Raw genomic sequence first — 20,750 nt, 5'->3', positions numbered from 1 at the left:
GTGTGACTGAAGCTTCTGACCTTTGCAAAGCCATCTGCACCGTCTCAAGGGGGCGTGAAGTGTAAATCGCTTGTGTCAAAGCTATGGTTTTCATTGCCTATTTTGAATTTTAGGCTACCCTCAGTCCAAATACAGTAAGTTCACAGGATCCTGCTTTGAACAAATCCATCATGTATGTGCACATTTAAATTTATTGTGACCTCAAGTTCCAGCCATGCCCGTGCTGCTGGTTACAGATGAGACCAATGCTCTTTTGTTAACAGGTCAATACCTGTCAGCTGACTTGTGAAGTACATATGTACTGATTGGTCACATGGAGTCAAAATGCTAATGCCTTGCACAATTAATAGCAGAATATGGATGCCATTCCCTTAAAACAATTCTCAAAGCCACTTCTGTATCGAGTATTCAACTAAGCCTGATCAACACAGAGAAAGACAAGTCACCAGGCTGTTTCATGACTAAGACTGCAGAATTATTTATTTATTTTTAATATCATCATCCATTTCTTCGGGTAACAAAAGAACAGACTATGTGCCACACACTTCCCAAAGATTATAACATACAAATCACCTTTAACCCTGGAAGCCTCCATCTAGTGCAGAAGGGTCCAAAAAGAATTGCAGATGTGGAAAAGCAGTTTAATAATGGAATTTGTCGTTTTGAGCCTTGCCAATTCTGGTATTTCAAAACAAATAAAAAGTATGTCAAACATTTGAAGTTGCCATGTATGCTTTCACTCCGATTTCTGGATTCAAATATATGGTTCAGAATGATAGAAATGACAGTCATATAAAAAGAACAGCCAAAATGAATGTCCAACCCTCCCTCTCCAAAACCCAACCCCACCCACAAAATCCATAGCTGAAGATCATTTTGGCAATGCCTAGTACCAACAGTGAAACGTGGACATGATCAGAAACCCTAAAAGACATCAATGCAAAGTCTTACGTTTATCAAGTTTGCTTCATCCACCTCAGTAGTAAAACCTGTGCATTATGTACAGCAGCGAGGCCATCTGCAGTTTGTTTTCAGATGGGTACAATGCTTCAGACAAAAGACGGCTATCAAAATTTCTCCCACTTTCAACTAGGGCGTCGGTATCAAAAATCCTGTTTTTGGCACACATAAACTAGTCAAGTACAAATGTACACTTCAGTGAATGTTTACATCAAGTTGAGAAAAATCTTGTTTACAAGGGTTAAGTACAGGGTGAAAATGAAAGGGAATGAGGAACCCGCTGACTTATGAATTAATTGTTTGACAAAGTTACGAACAATCCCATCCAGGAAGGATTACACTGAAGACAGTCAAGGTAAAAATGTATATCAGTTCAAAGAAATGAGCAGCAAAAGTGAGCGTTCACAGGGAATACCTGTACACAATTACTCCTTAACATTCAGCACAATTTTTTTTAGGATAAGTCAAATGCTCCTTTTAGACAGGAGTGGGGTAAAGGGTTGGGTAAAAAAACAGCCAATGCAGAGTACAATCTTGTTTCAACAGCTGATGAAACATGACTGTAAGATAGTGATTGAGGTATTGAGATTTCATCCAGAATGCCCTCAAAAATACTTTGCCATTACAGGCTGAATACAGTTACGAGTTGACACCAAATTGTGCTTCAAAGATGCTCGGTCTGGAAAGATTCCACTGGCTTAACCCTATCCATGCTAATGCAATGGAATCTACATGTACCAGTGATGCAAAGGTGGTGTCCAATGTTGCATTTAGTGGTGAACGCAAGTGGCAGAGAACACTGTGTCGCTTGATAGAGCCTAGGCCGGTGTGGATCCAGGGCACATTTCAGTTTTGCTGCACTCTCTGCATTTATCAAAGAACCTGATGGGGAGGGTGTAGGGTAAAAGCTTTAAGGTTCAACTTAACTGCCTTTGCTTTCCTTAGCTGGAGCAAAGTGTGACTTCAACTCGGGAAAAAGGGGACCCGACAATGCTAGGAACCGCAATGAAGATTACTTGGACCACACAAAAGAGCATTATTATTTTTGAGGACACCCTAAATGCAAAAATGCATCAACTTGTGATCTATCAATATCACCTGAAACAGAAGCTTCTATTTTAAACTAAAAAAGAAATAAAAAATACATTTTAAAACAACTGAATATGATTTCAAAAATCATGACAAAACTCTTAGTACATTTAGAGGAACGACAGTTCTTTTTTAATATATATATAAACACATGAAGGGGTGGGATGCAAAAACATACCTTTTCTTTTCAAAGTAATATATTATTTACAATCTTTCTATACAATACAAAGGAACAGAAATCCAATTATTATTTGACTCCGTTGGGCAGCGGGCTAATTTGAGAGGCAGAAAAATCAGAAATAGCATTGCCAGGACTCGGCGTACAAACATTTAACACACCTTTTTTTGTGGGGGGGGGGGGAGGTTGCAGCCACATTGTACAAATACTGGCTACTTCAAAGATGGTATGGTAAAACTAGTCTCTAAAGGTGCATTTCACTTTCTGGAGGTGAAGCCTACAGAAAATGGAATGCTCAATGGATCATTAAGAAAGGCTAGTGTTTCTAGTGAGAGATATGAGAGAAGTGGGGTTCAAAGAAAGATAAAAGCAGTGATGTCTCCAGCCTCGGCTAACAGCTCGGCACAAGGCAATGCTTACATTCAATAATACCGTATCAACTCCCACCCCCTTTAAAAAAAGGGCGTGTCCTGAGGAGAACAGATAAGGAGACGTCACAACACAAGGGTTCAGGCTCAAGTTGTGTCGCCTCAGTTAAATAAATAAATTCCCCTCAGGAAAAAACCAGAGTCCGGGAAATGCCATCAACACCAGAACTAGTCCCACAATGCATCACATTTTTACCAGCACCGAATGAGAACTGTTTCAGGGGAGATACACCAAATTTCACTTACCCAAGATCTTTCAAATTGTTTACTAATGATAAACATTCATCTAACATTTAATCCTTGTGACCATTGAAATAATGTGATGCATCGTTAGACGGCAGAAGCAGTGCCTGATTCCATAGTTGCTTAGAAATTGGAAAATAAAATAAAATTTCTGCCGCAATTTTTCTTTGTTCCATTAATACACAGCTCCTCAATGGTAACATAATAATAATATTAAAATAACTGCTATCTACACATTGCTAGGTGGCGCTGTTCTGTTCTGGGGCCGACGCACCTTCAGTGAGGGTGCTTTATGGTGCGACGAGGGCGATGTTGATTTCGTCTTGTGGGCAGGGGATAGGTGGGTGGAGGGGTTGGGGATGGACGGTGCGTTGCGACACTTCTTGCCCGCGAGGTGGTTGCGACAGTGGGTGCAGGGGGGAGAGGTGTGCATGCGGGCAGTCTCTGTGGAGGTAGGGTTCTCGTACAGATTGACAGGGACCAGCTGCTGTGGGGTACCAGTCCCTGTGTGATGACTGCTCCGCGGTAGCGTGTGCGGGTGGAGATGCCTGCCACATCCTGGTTGATCTGAAAAAATCATTTAAACAAAATGGACTCTCTCTCATTAAAATCTGTGTCTACAGTGTTGTGTCATCACAAAAATCCCAAAAATGCATTTAGGGCAAGTCTGAGCAATGACAATTTGTCGACCCCCAGGCCAATTTTCCCTGGTAACCTGTGCACAAAATATGTCCTCGGTACCAGGCAAAATCAACCAGTGGTTGACAAATGGTCATCCCAAACCTGCCCTTAGATTCAGGAAAGACACATTCTGATGGATTTTTTCCCTTAAGGGAAGGATGGGTGGACAGATTACAGCTGGGCAACTTAACATTGTCAACTATGAATGAGGAGAATCTGAAAACATCCTCTGCAGACCTGAGCCAGAGCCTTTCTTACCTTTTTGACATGGTGTGTATCCCCGCGAGTGCCATCCCAGTGAAGCGCTCCTAGGGCTCTGGACCTGCCCCCTACAAACGCCCTCCACCTCGGGCGACCCCGGGGGTACGGACGGGTGGAAGAGCCGCGGTAACGTCCCATCCAGGACGTCGGGGGACATCCTCTCCGTGCTGCCCTGCCTTTCCCTTGACGGCCTGCTGCAGTGCTTGGGACTGGAGACGGCTCGGTCAGTGGACTCTTGGGCGAGGCAGCACTCAGCCGGGCACTCGCTGTGCTCTGTGCAGCTCTCCGGGTCTGTATCAAGATCCCTGTCATAGTGTAGGTGCTGGGGGGTGTCTAGTACACTATCCCCTGGGAGAGACAATGGGGAGAAGAGAACATGAAGTGTGACATGCTGCTGTAAAATGAGAGCATCAGTGGCTAAAGTACTGCCACAATCCTGGTGGTAAAATTGGACTCCTATTTATTTACAACGTGCTAGATTCTTTTCAAGGTACTTTACTAGAAAGTGGCTCTAGTGACTTGGGACTCCTTCTTTACACCCACACTTCAACGAGTATTTGAGAGCTGTGACTTTCATGAACTACCTTTGTCGTCTTCCACATCCTCGCCTGCCACTGCTATGTCCATGGGGTCGCTGGACTCCCCAGCAAACATGGCCGTCTGCAGCCGGTGGCCATACTTGAGGCCTGGATGCATCATCACCCCACCACTGCCGCTGCCGCCGTCTAGTGAGTCACAGTCGCTGGGGTTGTCCGGGGGGAACTTGTCGGTGGCCGCACTGGAGATGCCGCTGCTGGTCTCCTGGTGGATGGTGCCGTCTGAGGAGCCATGGAAGGCCGAGCTGGGGATCTCGGGTGGGAGGGCAGGATCATCTGTGGAGATGCAATTTCATACGCGATTCAAAAATGATGGAGGACTCACCATACAAAGAGAGAGAGAGAGATCAACAGACGACTGAACTGCAGCAATACATGCTTGAAAATAACTGAATGAAAACGCACTGTGTGTAAAGCCGCTCCTGTTCTCATACAAAGTCTATGACAAAACTGTCCTTACACAGTAAAAATCACCTTGAAGCCCCCAGACACTGATAACTGGTACCCCTGCTCTTCATGCTTATAAATTATCCCCAAGACCATTTCAGCTCTGTTAGATGAAACAATTCAAGCCGCCATTCTTAGCCAAACATTTAATCCAACCAGAACTATTAGTGCTCTTACTGGCACAAAGGTACTCCTGGGCGGAGTTACATGATTCACATCAGGTGCCTTGCTCAGGGGCATATGCATAAACCTGCAATCTGGACTCCAAACCAGGACCCACACAATGACATGTTGATATTGAGTTCACCACATTAAACCACGCGACCAAAACATGGCCACTCAGTGGTGGAGTTTTAAGCAAGGAAGTCGAGGGGAACACAGACAGACAATGACGATTTGTAAATTTTTACAGGCTGCCCTCAGCCCAAGTTCAGATATGTGAACTAAAATGTTGACTAGACACAAATGTGGAAAAAAGTTGTGAGGTATAAAGGGGAAACCAGCAAAAAAACAGAAATAGAAACAACCGATGACAGACGAACAGTGAGTATCGACAGCCACATTGAACTGTACCTGCATGGGTTGTGTTGTAGTGCCTTCGTTGTTTCCTCGTGTGATATATAATCAACACCCAGACTAGTGAGGTACCAACCACACAGCAGACTACCAGGATGATGATGATACCGGTCGTGGTGCTGTAATACTTGGTTTCTGCGGGGCCAATAACAGCATACTCTTTTGAGAACGCTGCAGTTAGAATAATCTTACTACACAGCATCGACCACCGGACAGGATGTGACATCTGGTGAGAAACTCTGCTTGACCCTACATTAGCTGAGGAGGAAGCAGACTTCAGTCTAGCTCAGCTCTCTGAAATTTTACCTCAATTGGTGGTCTTTTTCTTTAGTAATTGACCGATTAATCACACAAGTACTGTGTGCAGTTTGATTTAAAACTCGCTGCATCACATATTGGACTAAATTTCAAAGTCCCTTTAGGATATTACACTTGTCCAATGACCTGCATATTTGATTTTACGTTTTAAACTGTGAAAGGGCTATGCTATCCAGGCAGGGCACAAAGCTCCTTCCAAGGGGAAGGATAAGAGCTCATCAGTAAGCATCCTGACAAGCCATCAATGCTGGAGGGGATCGATTTCCGAGATATTTTGGAACAAATTGGAGATTTTTATCCCCACTCCTCCTGTCTTTCTCATTTCTTTCCCTATTTTCCTGAGTTTCTTTTCCAGAAGAGGAGGGAAGTGATGTTCCCTCAGCCCCCCTCCCAAATATGCCCATGTCCCTTTCATCTAAAGCTCTATGGCGGAGGTTGGTAAAGCCGTTGTGTACTCACTTGGCAGGACGCTCAGTGTCACAGATCCCTTCTTCACACCCAATTTGTTGGCCACCTCGCAGGTGTACGGCCCGCCATCCTCCGTCTGGACATTCTTGAAGATCAGCAGCCCGCTGTCGCCACCACCCGTCAGGATACGGTCCTCATCTGGCTGGAACGCCCGGCCGGCCTTGGTCCAGGTGATGTGGGGCGGGGGCAAGCCTGCCACCTTGCACTCCAGCACAGCCGCTTCCCCTGCCCGCACCTCCACATCACGCGGCCGCTCCCGGAAACTGGGGGCTTGCAGGACGGTCAGCGTGGCGTTGGCGCTGATGGTGCCGGCTGCATTGGTGGCCGTGCAGCTGTACATGCCCACGTCTGATACCTTGAAGGTCAAATGCAACATTCAATTTGAATTTTCTTGCTAAACTGCACCAAACCCAAACAGTGCGGGAAACCAGTAGCAAATTTCCTGAGTAAAGGGATATCAAACCCCAATGCAACCTCGGCTCTACATGGACATTTCTCAACCCTACACAATTCCACATCTAGAAAGAATCCACGAGAAGTAGCAGCACTGTGCATTTGTACCTTCCAGAATCCATCCAGGCTATTTGACAAATGGCAAGGACAGATTTCAAGTTTATCTCTTGCTTCATTTTCATCTCTGCCTGAAGAACGAGTGCAGTGCCCTTCATGTTTAAATCAGTGGCAAGGCACGTGCTTGGGACTTTGAACATAGGTTGAGGTATCTAATGCGACTGAAATTGAACTCGGACATAACCTGAGCTGAATTCATACACTGTAGAGGCCTTAAAATCTCCTGGAACATATATTGAAGGGAAAATCACACAGTAAAAATATTGATCATGTTCAGTTTGGCATGAGATTTGGACAAAACAAAACAAAACAAAACAAAAGAAACAGAAAAGAAAAAGTCCACAGAATGGGCATCTTAAAGCAAACATGGCTGCACTTGATATACCGGTAACTGTATGCTGCAAACCAGCATGCTGAACACTAATGTACTCAAGTTCTTACAGGTCATTCATGAGCCAATCATATGTCCAGTCTGAAGACGAGTTGCAAGCCTTTCTGTCGCTCCTCAGCCCTTATTGCATGTGACCAGGCTTGTGATGGGCTCAACTACCGATACCTCTCTGATTCAACTAAACATTGCTCCGCGGAGAGCGGTGCCATACCTTGACGTTGGAGATGTAGAAAGTCTCTGATTCCTCATCCATGACCTGGAAGCGTCGTTCCCGGGCAGCCGGGAAATCATCCCCACCGTCCTTCTGCCAAGCGATGACCGGGTTGGGGTCGCCCGTGGCCGAGCATTCCAGCCGGGCCGTGCCGCCGACGCGCACCTCACTCTCCTTGGGAGTCAGCGTGAAGGACGGGAACACTGAAAACAGGGGGAAAGATCTTGCATCAGAAATGAGCAACGTTAAGCTCACCCCCACAACATTTTAATGGAGGAACCTTCCCAAATCAACTCACCTTAGGGAAATTTCCAAAGACCAATTTGTCAAGTAGTCGATTTTTGCCTGGTACTCAGAATAAATTCTGAGCACAGGTTACCAATGAAAATTTACTAGTGGTTGACACGTGGTGATTGCGTGAACTTGCCCTTGAGTCCCCAACGGTTGCCTGAATTAACTTGAGTCTCTGAGAAAAAATAACTTGACTTGAGTCCTTCATCGAAATATTCAACAAATTGAAACACTGCAACACCCAAGTCCCAATACTATGGGTATATAACTGCAGGGCCCATGGTACAATGTCACTAATGTTACTAATGAAGTTGGGGTCGCATAACTTATCATGTCCTTCTACCATATGAATTTTACAATGCAGTGCACAACCAACTATCCAGGAGCCAGACTTAAACACAGTTTCCAAGACTTATGTCTTATGTTCAGGCAATTTATTAGACCCAAGATGAAACTCAGGCTACACTGATGTCCTGCGATCAAACTTAACACATACATTGTATTTTTCAATGATCGGAAGGCTTCGGAAGTTGTGATTTGTCTTTAATCAATCAGAGCAGAATTTGCAACTCGACAACACAACTGTGAGTTGGCTTTCTTAACTGAATCACAATAACTCATCTAGACTTAAATTACTCAACTAGAGTCACGATTTCAGTGACTCAACACAGACTTGGAAACAAAGAGTAATCATCAGGACCACTTGTACTCTCTAGGAGAACTTGACGTGAGAAAAAGAAAATCAGGGTAATTCAGAAAAGACACAAATTTGCCAACTCACCATAAACAGTGACCCGTGCCGTCTTGGACATGGTGGAACCCAGCTCGTTGGTGATGACACACTGGAACTTTCCCTGGTCCGTGTCCTGGATGTTGGGCAGGCTCAGCACGCTGCGGTACTGGATCAGGTTGCCTTCGCCCTGGCTAGCAAACATCTGCTCGTTGGGATTGAGCAAAACCTGTGCACAACAAAAAACGACAGCCACACTTTATACGTGTCTCTGGGGATTTGGAAAAGCTTCGTAACAGAAAATGTACATAACGCACGCACCTGCCAACATTTGTATGTCATCTTATTTGCTGCTGTTCGGTTTCTCCACCGATTCATTCTTGAGTGATACATGAATATGAACAGTCAGGATCTTTGGTCTTTATATATAACGGTTTGCCCGTACCCAACGTATATTAATAAGCACTGCATGCTCAGTCTTAGAACAGTGATATCACACAGATCTCAAAGGCTGATTTTTCAGTGACTTCACCTTAGGCAACTGGACAAGTGTGATGAAGCTTTGTGTACAAACAACGAATGTATTTAAAATGAAACAGCCGTTGGGTGTTTTAACTGAGACACGCGGCAGCAATGATTTCATCTTGATGTTCACTAATGCTTAACGCTCTTCAACATCACCATACTCCGGGCATCTACGTGCTTATTGGAGACAAGCAAACTTTGGAAACTTAACACCAATGAACAGTTGTCGGGCAGACAGTTACAGAGAAGTCATTTCATACACTTCTCCTGTGAACATTCACTCAAATAAAACCGTGTTTCATTATCTTTGTTACCTTCTTCCCTGAAATCTTGTCTCGCTAAGCTTTGCTAAAGGAAAATCATGTCTGGAAAGCAACATTTTTTCCAGAGTTGCAGGACATTTTAACCACTTCCTGCCGGGGACTCCGGAATCGGAGACGTACGGTTTATAAGCTGCTGCACGCTTATCTGGCCCCTATTGAAAGAGGTCAGCAGTGCACTGAGCCAGGTTTATGAACAAAAGAAAGTTATATAACACCGCACAATCTAGGCTCTATTTACAAGGCTGCAGGCCTGGCTGAAATACTCGGGCATCAACTTAGAGTAGTGCTTAAAGATTACTTCGTGCGGCTATAAACGACCGTTAAATGAAATGATGAATTTTTAAAGGATTTTGAAAACTGAAAAAAATGATAGTCAGGCCGGCCCAGCATCATCAACATTGAAAAATGCCCCGGCATGAAGTGGTTAAGGCATGTGCTAATTGGTATACAGAGTCATGTAAACATTTTTAAGTTTTCCATTTTTGTCGTTTCTCCAAATACAATGACAAAAGTTTGCAATTTCCTCGGAAAAGTATTAATTACCAAGTGCTTCAATCTTTTGTTCTAATTTTGGTTGTTTTTACACTGTTGTTTGGTGTCTACCTGTATTTATTCCAACCCAAAATCCATAGAGCCCCTTTTCATAAATACTCAATTAACATTCTCATCAAACTTATTTATGCATAATTCCAGGAATTAGGGGTCCATGTTTTTTTTCGTGTCCCTGTCACATCCAACGTATGATTTTGTAAGTTCAGAACACATTTTCTAATTTCTAAGAGTGATGAATTAATACAAATTACCCGCCAAACAACTAGTATAGATTGAAATTAATTCCGGTGATATTTCCATGTCAAATAAGAAAGGTCACATATAACTGGGACACGAAAATGTCACAATTTTGGACCCCTAATTTCTGCAATTACCCCTGTACCAAACAGAAACATTGCTACCTTGACCATTTAAGCCCTTACGGTAGAATTGAAATGTAGGACTGCATGTGGCATTTCAGCACCAAATGTTCCGACCTTCGCCGGCACGATATCAACATACGGCTCTTTGATGTCGGGAGAGACTTTGAACATGTGCAGACTGCACATGCTTTGCACAGGCTAAGCACTTCAACAGAACAGTAATGAGTGTTTTCATTGCAGTAACTGGCTATATACCAGATGACACTTTAGATGGCACTGCGACCCATTATGTGCCTGATAAAGCATTCATGTCCGGTATCTCAAGGTCTCACAGATGGGACTGCAAGTAATTGAATAGATGGTATGTAGCGACGGAGAGACAATCCACTAAGCTGCGCCCCACTTTTTTTTTGACCAGTCACGTCGATGACTTAAATCCGGCACGCATGCACAAAAGTCTGACATGGGCACACGCACATACATTTGTGACCCACAGGGCTGGCACATGCAGCATGGTACCAAAAAGAGGCACATATGAATTACTTTTACATAGGCAGAGGGGCTGGGCTGATGGGATCAGTCTATTCTCAGAGGCACCGAGAACAGAGCTCCATGATGTGAATTTATTTCACGAAATCACTGACGACAGAGCAGCCCAAGTATGGGTCTGGTGCCCTACCTCATCGTCCTTCTTCCAAGTGAAGTGCATGGGAGACTCGCTGCTGCTGGTGGCCACGCACACCAAGGACACGTTGTCCCCGCGAAGGGCTGCGGTGGTCTGAGGGTTGCGCACTATCACTGGTTTGGAGTTATCGTCTGGATTGGAGAGAAGCAACAGAGTACATAGCACTGAGTGTTCCAAATCTTACTCAGCTGCACCATGCAAATCATTTCCAGAGTTACGCCAGGGTGAATGACCCATTAATTATTTGTGACACAACCTGACCAAAATGAGCTGCGAGTCATCGTCAGAACCCCTTCTGAGTTAGGCACACCGGAGATCAACAGGAACCCTCAACAAAGTTCACACAGATATAATCCACTTTCATCAAGATGCCCAAGCTGCGTGATGGTTACAAACAAAGAGCTCCATTTGCTTTTTCTGACGTAACCTTAAACAAAACTAACGGAAAAAAGCCTAAAAACTCGGTTTTTGAGACCTAGTCAAACTTTAGGTATTAGGTGTGCTTAGATACAATATCCTTCCACTTCTACTAATGAAAAATAATATTCACAGGTACGTTATGTTGCCATGGGCCATGTACAACAAAAAACTTGGCTAGAACACTATAATAATCCAACTCCAGATTATTCAGACATACCTTAGAGAGAAATTGATCTCTCAATTTTAATGATCCAGAACTGGTCACATGACAGCTACTCAAAGGAATCGAGCTGACCCTTAGACCATTATGTACTAAGGTCAGGAACGTCTTTCCTGGACCACGCAGACCATACCCTTGTACCCTTTTCTTTTTCTACGCGCTCTTATCCTTGTTTATCGAGGGAAGTGAGTCACAAGTCGACCCCAACTCAATTTTGAGGTTCACTTGAACAGGGGGAGTTTCGGGAATATTATCCGGAAAAGCTTGATGTCATACAGTGCTTTGAAACAACATTATGACAAAAAACTAATATCCTGATGATGAAACATGCACTAAAATTCTTGCTTGATCATGCTGTTCAATTTAAAACTGAATTAGGCGCCAAATCTTATGCACAGCAATAGGTACAGCACAATTCAGTACATAGAAAATTGTTGTAAACGTGACCCTTTAGCTGCTTACACTGAAATATCTGGTACATGTACGGTGCACTCTTGCTGTAACTACTGCACAAACATCATGATTCTGCTATAATGGCAAATGTGCTCTTGGGCAGGACACTTTATCACAACTGCATTTTTGTGTGGGCAAGACTTAAATCGAAGTACATGTACATTCCGGGAGGGGGAGGAGGTTGAGGTTGGACCAGGGGTTGATCAAGGGATGGATCAGTCCTTACCACATATGAACAGTGAGGGCGCTACATTAAAGACATTTTTGCCACGAAGGGGAGGAGGGTGGGAACATGTTCCATCGATGGTATCTCGGTAACCAGCTGTGTCGACCCAGCCGGGGAACCAGGAAAGCTGGCAGTCACAGAACAGGGTGCTGGAGTTGATCAACCTATGGTAATTCATTAATCATTACCGGAAGAAAACAGGGGAAATTAAAATCAAAATATGTGCTCCCCAAAAATAACAACATGAAAAGTTGCCAAAAAGCCTCACTGACGCCATTTATACATTTAAAAATGGAAATCCATTCGACTGGAATATTTAAAAAATAAACCAGCATGCTTACAATTACATGATGAAAAAAGAAATGGCTGAAATGGGACAAACAATTTGTCCAAGTAGTCAACACTAAGATGCTGCTCAAATATTGTGAAAGTATAAAATCCTTAGGGAGGCATAACATATATAATCCATAAAATGCAAGTAGTTCATATTTGTCTTGAAGGATCACACCATGTTAATATGTAAGTACCAAACCCGTAACAAAATATGGTAATGTGCTTATGGAATACCCCAAAAATGTCAAGACCTTGGACTAGTGAGTGCTGAGCAGCACTTTAATCCACATTTCCATCATCCCTGATATCTGAATGCACAGAGGAAAGAGAACTAAGTCGTTGATCAACTGTGACCAGCCAAACGTTCACACAGTGTTTATTGCCCGTGACTGGGTTGTCAGCAAGATCATGCTCAAGCCAAAATACTTGTTCGTCGGCAAGGTGGAACATATCACCAGAATGACAGCTGTTGTCAACAGCAATGAACAAAAATATCTCCCCCCACACTTTCTCGTTTCTCCTTTACAAGCAGCCACATAATTCAACTGACTGGTATTTTCTCCCGAATTCAAAGTTCTAACCTTGAACTTGGCGTGGGCCACGTTTGGGTAATTTATTGCGACTTTCAACCGGTTCGCGTCGCGTAATGCCAACAGTCACCAAACAGACTCTTTAAAAATAAATGACTGACGTGCTAAGGGTAACGGCACTGAGTGTCAAGGGGAGAACTCACAGCTGGCTGAGGTGCTGCATGTGGTTGAAAGCATTGACTTGGATAGACGTGATGTTGTTGTTTCTCAGGTCCCTGTTGGTGTAAATCAGTCAGTTGCATCAATGACAGCCAATGAATGCCTATCATCCCCACACAAACTGACACAATGCATTTGTCAAAATGTCTGCTGGCAATCAGGTTACAAAAACTCAGTGAGGCATTCAACTTCTAAAACATAAAGTGCATGGAATCGGTATGCTCCAAAAACGAAGTATGACATTTCATTTCTCAAAAAATGCTTGATTGATCAATAATCATAAACTTCCACATGATTACGTCTGATGTTTAAGCAAAACCCCAACCAAAATCCAGATATCTCAACTGAGGAAGCTGACTGTTTCATGCACATCAGCAAGGTGATTTTTAGGAGTGGTGAAATGACACAGGACATGCACAGAGGGAGCCCACACAGCCCCCTATACTCACAGTTCCCTGATGCCCTCGATCCCGTCAAAGGCCCGCTTGGCAATGGAGCGAATCCTGTTGTTGGCCAGGTTGAGGTGTCGGAGAGAGATCAGCCCCTCAAAGGCCCCTGGCATGTCCTCCAGGCTCCAAGAGATGCGGTTGTTGCTCAGCTCACTGGGAGACACAAGGGGGTAAAAGCAAGCAGGGTCAGTCTCTGATGTAATGGACTCTAGATGTGACATTTGATGCTACAAAAGTTGTGCACATTCAGACAAAAATTTGTTGTGTACCTTTGTATTGACTGTCTCGGGCTACTCTAATCTGACAGACAACATTTACTGACGCCCGAGTGTTTCAGCCAGGCCTGCCACGTTGTATCCCAGATTGTGCGGTGGTATGTAATTTTCTTTTTTTTTTTATACTGGCACAGTGCGCTGCTGGCGTCTTTTCAGTAGGGGCACGATTAGTTTGCAGCGGTATTGTATGGCTCATCAATGGAGTGCTGGAGCGCTTTTGTCCCCGGTGGTAATCCGCTTGCACTGAATACCACCAACAGTGGTATAATCTTTCAAAACAATGATGGATTTCCTCCGCTATTGACAACTGGAAAAATGTTGGCAATTCCCAGCAGCCCGGTCTTTTGTTCCGAGTGTGGTCTTTTGCTACAAGGCCCAGCTCTTTTGTCTGATTTGGGGCACCCCGGCTATGTGTACAAACCCAAGGTACCCGATACCAGGCACCTCGGTACTGGTCACATTGGACTGTGAACATTCACAGTCCAATGTACATGGACATGTACATGTACCACTGAGCAAATGGACAACTGAGGGCAATGAGTGACCTATACAAGAATAGTCACTGAATAACAGATCACAGACTCAATGTACACTGCCCCGCAAAAGATATAGCGTACCTCGGTTGTATTTTTCAGTTGCTTATTTTTCCATAAAATATCTCAGTTTGTCAATAAATTTACCAACCTGTGTCTTGTGTCATTATTCTAATCAAATAAATTCATAGTTTGAAGGGTCCATGTCGGTCCTATATCTTTTGCGGGGTAGTGTACAGTGAGTGGACAGTGCATAAACAGTGACACAGATCCTGGGTAATATTTGCATTTTCACTTTAAGAGAGGCATATCAGCTAGGCCCCATCTTCTTCCTTCCCACTCAGTAATAGCTCTAGTAGTGGGACTGGTCCATACTCACAGAACTTTCAGGGCATTCAAGCCAATGAACGCCCCATCGGCCACAGTGGACACCACATTCTGGTTGATAAAGAGGTCCAGCAGGCTTGCCAGGCCCTCAAAGCCATGGCGCTCCAGCACTTGGATGCGGTTGAAGCTCAGGTCCAGGCCTTCCAGCGCCGGGCAGAACTCCCAGCCGCCGGGGTCGGTGGCATTGATCAGGTTGCGGCTGAGCAGCAGGCGCCGCACATCGTCCAGGCCATACAGCCAGCCCTTGCTGATACTGCCGATGCGGTTGCTGTCCAACTGCAGCTCCCGCAGCCGGGTCAGGCCATAGAAGGCGCCGTCCGACAGTGCGGCGATGCGGTTGCGGCGCAGGCTCAGGACGGTCAGCTCCGACAGCCCCTTGAAGGCCAGGCTCCGGATGCTGGTCAACTTGTTCCGACTCAGGTTCCTGGGTGGGGTGGCAAGAAGAAGATAACAAACCTGGCGATGAACTTTGGTGCAAGTTTTCTACTCACAGACAGGCTTACGCTGCATTAATATTATCTCTGTATCTCGGACATGTTGTAAGAGGGCCCTTAAGACTACCTTATAATTACATGTAGCTCTTTGCGTATGTTGCTGGAGCCAGATGTTTTCATTATGGACATGCCAGTATTTTCACACATCCTAGTAGGCAGAATGACAGCATTTGTTCCCCTACAATTTACTTAAATAACCACACACAATGTATGTACATGTACATGACGATGTTACAATACAAGTAGTTGTTTTCCAAGACACAGTTCTTAAAATGCTTTTACTTCAAAGGTAAACATATCCCCTTTGGGACAATGGCCATATTAATTAAAGGGCAAATGCTTCCAAGCAATGCCCTATTAAAGTGTAGGAACTACATGTACCCGTAGTGCCCTTTTTTTTTAACATGAAAAAAATATGCCAGGGTTCCTCCACCAGCACCTCGGTATCTTCTGTTTCTTCAAATTGGCCTTAAAATTTGCCCCATGCGACTTGGTCCAACAACTTCCAGGAAGTGGCACTTTTCATACTTTTTATGGATTTAAGTTAGACAACAAAGAAATAATTCATACATCCCTGATCTGAGATCCAGCCGAGGTCTTTAGCGCCCAGGGGCTGTATAGTAAATCCAGCCAACTTTCTCTGTCTCTCCCTCCCCCCCTTTCAAGCATCTGGCTTCGCCATTTACCCGGTCAGGGGGCTCTGGAGAGGTCAAAGATCATAGGCTCCTATTTGTACACCGACACAGCTTTGTTGAAAGAGAACAGCCCGTGAGCCCAGCCCTTACACATGTCCCTATCAGGAGGGTAACTATTCCATCGATTCCCAGGCTGGAATGGTAATGCATTCCGCGGCTGTTCTGGGCAGAACAGCTCTATGGTTCAAATTAGCATGAGGGTAATTTGGAACTGGTGATGGCTCCTGACTGACAGGATCTGGACTGGTCCCCCCCTTTTATCCAATATCTGATGCCTGAATACTTACTCTACACTCTGAGTACGAAGAACTGTCTGTATATTAACAGGAATGTCACAGCAGTTCAAGAGTTTGGAATGATGAAGACGTAACACACATGTAATGAACTTCAGTTACCTGGGACACATGATGAATTGCATACCCTGGTAACATTTTCTTCATGTCATGAACTACATGTACGTAGCTTTGAAAGTGACAAAATGTACATGTACGTGTACATGTAGGGCCTATCATTTAAATACTGTAAGTAAACAATAGTGTGGTTCGTATAAGACCAACATTATATTTAGAAGTAAAACAGAAAATCCTACTGAAAACCAAAGAATCAAAGCTGATTGACAAATTTCTTTAAGAAGCCATCAAATGAAAGTCTTTTGTGTCATTTATACTTTGAGAAGCGAAAAGCACTCCAACAGATAATAAAACTCAGTACAACTTTAGTACAACTCTCTGTTTTCGTTTCATGTAAAAATCTTATGGGGGATTTGATGGTTACACTCAAGATAAATTTATTTGGCAACAAAATAGGAGGGCATCTTTTTTGGGGGGGGGAAATAAAATGTACAAGAAACAAGTTTTTTTTCTTGGAATTGAGGTCGCCTGCCCCTAACTACCACCACAGCAATGACAACCTGCCAGCTCTACCATAATAAAATCTCTTGGGTCGTATCTTCACACTTCCCCATTTACCAGGTTTCAGGGCTCTGGAGGTCTGGTTGTCATTAGCTTGGGAAGAGGCAGGAAACTCGGTCATGTTGTCATGACATTGACACATAACCCAGAAGAATTTGAATTGGGTCATTGTCCCGGCTTTTTTTCCCCTGAGTTCGAATGAAAACACTGCCAATACCAATGCGCTTCCTTGAACAGTATAAACGGAATGAGCGGAAAAGAAACGGAAATTGCAATGTATAGGTTCCTGCATCTCCAAAACTCCAGTTTACCAGTGGACTGCAGTTTACCAGCCTCCTTTGATTGTGGTAACTACAAACTCCTTAGGATTATCACAAGTTCTCATCTTGCAGGTACTATATGGTTTAAATACCGGAATTTAGCACTGTAGAGAACAAATGTAACAGATCGAATGAACGCTGCCTGTGTCCACAAGCAAGACATACATGTAAAATGGCTTACCACAGGGCAACCAGAGAACTGCTATATCTTGGGACAAGTACCGCTTCTAAAGATGAGGTATGCACACAGCAAAATACCTGACTCACTGCAAACAGGTTTTCACACCGTTTAAAAAAATTAACAAAAATAACTCAAAAAGAACTATGAACTTTATGCTTCCTCCAACTTATCTCCCTCTTTCCTTCAACTCAAAACCAATTCACAGGCTTGAAATGTGCCTCCCCCTCCCCCGGAACCCATTCTACACTTACAGGATATCCAACTTTCGTAGCTGCAGGAACAGCTCACTAGGAAGGAAGTCAATGCGATTCTTCTCCAGGTTGAGCGTTTGCAGGGAAGTCAAGTTGTCCAGACAGCCCGGAGCTAGCAGGGATATCTGGTTGTTGTTCAGGTATCTGCAAATCAAACAGACACACAAAAATTCAGCTGTAAGGAACCTCTACACTCTTTCTGAGGTTACCAGTAAATTGTAACAAATTACAATGTAGGCCTAGCGTACAAAACAGTTCAGGGCCGTTTAGAGTACCTGCAACCCGACCGCTGATTACAGGTTGCCGGTTCCAGTTTGTCGATTTTATTACTTGCAACTGCCCCTGTAAATGTCAGCACAACATTTCAGAAAGGCAAGCACCCTTTTCCTTTGCTTACTTGCCGATAAATTATTTAAAAAATCTGAGTAAAATAATAATTATGATGGTCAGTTCTTATATAGCGCATATTACGGAATGTCTCGATACGTTTAGTATCACTATCCTTGCACATACATGTATGTTTTGAGTCCATTTAATGATGAGTTAGATTGCACATGAATCAACAGAAAGAACTAGTCATGACAGGCCGAGGGCCTGGTATGACTCCATGACGCGAGAACTTTTGTGAGCTTGAAATTCGGATAACTCGATTTTTAAGCTGTACCCCCCCCAGAACTTGGAATTGTCAAGATTTTACTTTATGTTATTCCACACTTCAAACTAAAATTTAAGTTCCAAAGAAGTCCTGAGCAAGTTCAGTTCCTGAATACACGCCAGTGAGCTTGTCAGCGCTGGGCTCAATTCAGCACCTTAGCAATAGAGTGGGTGGGGATGGGTGGAAAATACTCAACTACCATGCTTTTGTTATTATTTTCATAATAATGACAGGTACCTGTACCTGGACACCCATCCATTGTTAGAATGGGGTATCTGGGTCCCACACTATGGTACCCCTAAATGCACACAACTAAAACAGTCTGGATACTTTCATGTTTGCTGTTTAAGTAGAAGGGCCAAGGGCAGCTGCGTCATGAATTCTGTCCTTTTTTTTTATAAAAAGTCGGGAAACATGACATCTCACAATCTCTGAAGCATGTAATTGCAAAAAGCTTTTTTGCAAAGATTTCTCTTTACTGCCTACTTTTTCTACTATTGTTGTCCCTGGAACTCTCTCACAGTTGTTTCCCTGTAAGGATTTTTGGATAATAGCAGGGGGAAGAATTTAATTTGTGAAAGCGCTCTCACCCAGCAAACAAATTTCATGTCTGTCAGAGGAATACGGAGTGGCCATCCATCATCTGTGAGACACTTCAGGGTTGTTTTTTTTTGGGGGGGGGGGAAATTGACAGTGAATATAAATGTGCATCTAATCCCAGTACAACTGGGCTTGATAGTGTGCGCAGGTGGTGAGGTAAGGGTAGAGCAGACACAACAGCATCATTTGCAGAAGTTGAGGGATTCTACGGAAAATTTCACACGGTCTAACTTTGAAAAAAAACAGCATCAGCTGGGGGGGTATTTTGTACATGTTCATCCACATTGAAGTTTGTCATTCAGAATACATGTATGGGTGGACCAGCAACAGTACATGAAAATTGCACTGTTACCCTTTGTCAAAGACTCACAGTGAGGAGGACATTGTATGTGACCACTGAATGGTTAATGCTCGTGCATAAATGTACATGTACATGGATGGCGTATTGTATCTGTACGTGTGCATTACATGTACATGTACATGTATGTACCGGTAGTTCTGTTATATCACTTTGGTCCCTTTACTATAGGGCCTAAAGGGGTACTTCCGCAAAAGCGCCCCAAACTGAATGGCCTTTGTGCATAGGCCTAAATGCCCTCCGATAAGCCTGGTGCAGATGGAACCTTGCCACTTTTACGTTTGTGCACGAAACTAACTGAAATACCCTCCTGTTTCATAAAGCGCCCTCAACAGTGCACGCACTAAGATGATTACAGTGTCATGGAGCTGGCTAGTAAGCACAGAAATGTAACCAGCCGCCCAGATGCTTGCTTTAGCGAGAACAGGCTCCCGGCCACAACAAGATGAATGCTGAGAGTACTGCTTGCCACTGGTCCTTGCATTATTGTTGCTTGGTGTAAATGTAGTAATTTACTCAACCAAAGTTACAGCTTGGTATTACATGAAATTCAAAGGCCCAGACGTCTCAAGCTGCAATCACTGCATCTAAATAAATTAAAAAAAAAAAACACCCTCCCCACCCAAGCCCAAACCATTTGTCAACTACAAATTGATTTTACCTGTACATGTACTTAGAATGAATTTCATGTACATGTATATATACATTGTACACATATACAACATGTAGATTAAATGCAAAACTGACTACTGATTGATAATGGGCCCACAATTGAACTTAGCACTACAAAGCCGGTACTGCATACATGCATTTATATGCATACATGTTGCCAACAGTACTACATGTACACGTACTTCCATATTTGGGGGGTGGCTGGGTACAATGTATGTGCATGTATGACTATTCTTTTACAGATGAAAAAAAAAATTGCAGTCGGTTTTGGAAAAATTCTATTTTGAAGCCCTATACCATAGACCCGGATACTTGTATGTTTGTATGTTTTGCCATCATCTACAGTCAACAGGATCTCAGGGACGGACGGAGATCTGCAACTTACACACGGTGGAGATTGCTCTGGGAGGGGAACACGCCGGCAGTGATGTTAGCTATATTGTTGTAACTTAAATCCAGCTTGCGGAGGCTGACAAACCCGTCCATGGAGCCCGGTGGTATGTACTCAATCTCATTGTGGTCTCTGAACAAAGAAGAGAGGAAAAGGAGAGAGAATGCAGATCCTATGAGAAATTGTTGCCACATTGACTGAATATCAAAAATAAAGGTAGGATACATGTATGTTCTGGAGGAAGTGGAGAGTTGACCTACATGTAGAGATTAATTTGTTTTTCCTTCAATGT

At 43.7% G+C, this 20,750-nt stretch overlaps 1 protein-coding gene across 2 annotated transcripts in view; it reads right to left on the bottom strand.

The window, feature by feature from the left end:
* Window positions 1–453: 453 nt before the first annotated feature.
* The window catches only part of LOC110973992 (uncharacterized), an 85,726-nt gene continuing 65,429 nt past the window's right edge, over window positions 454–20,750 (bottom strand). For both annotated transcript variants that reach the window (XM_087135349.1, XM_087135350.1), the window contains exons 4-17: window positions 20,453–20,590; window positions 17,783–17,926; window positions 14,923–15,354; window positions 13,736–13,888; window positions 13,271–13,342; window positions 12,205–12,368; window positions 10,880–11,016; window positions 8,490–8,667; window positions 7,418–7,620; window positions 6,237–6,600; window positions 5,457–5,594; window positions 4,425–4,712; window positions 3,838–4,188; window positions 454–3,465 (exon numbers count right to left, since the gene is read on the bottom strand). In XM_087135349.1, the coding sequence (XP_086991475.1) occupies window positions 3,128–3,465; window positions 3,838–4,188; window positions 4,425–4,712; window positions 5,457–5,594; window positions 6,237–6,600; window positions 7,418–7,620; window positions 8,490–8,667; window positions 10,880–11,016; window positions 12,205–12,368; window positions 13,271–13,342; window positions 13,736–13,888; window positions 14,923–15,354; window positions 17,783–17,926; window positions 20,453–20,590 (3,100 nt within the window). In that variant the 3' untranslated portion in view covers window positions 454–3,127. The remainder of the gene's footprint in view (window positions 3,466–3,837; window positions 4,189–4,424; window positions 4,713–5,456; window positions 5,595–6,236; window positions 6,601–7,417; window positions 7,621–8,489; window positions 8,668–10,879; window positions 11,017–12,204; window positions 12,369–13,270; window positions 13,343–13,735; window positions 13,889–14,922; window positions 15,355–17,782; window positions 17,927–20,452; window positions 20,591–20,750) is intronic.

The sequence above is a fragment of the Acanthaster planci genome, linkage group LG04, assembly GCF_054643075.1.
Source record: "Acanthaster planci isolate LZ-2023a linkage group LG04, COTS_SCS, whole genome shotgun sequence".
Lineage (NCBI taxonomy): Eukaryota > Metazoa > Echinodermata > Asteroidea > Valvatida > Acanthasteridae > Acanthaster > Acanthaster planci.
The sequence above is the reverse complement of the archived record's forward strand: the minus strand, read 5'-3'. Positions and strand labels throughout refer to the sequence as shown.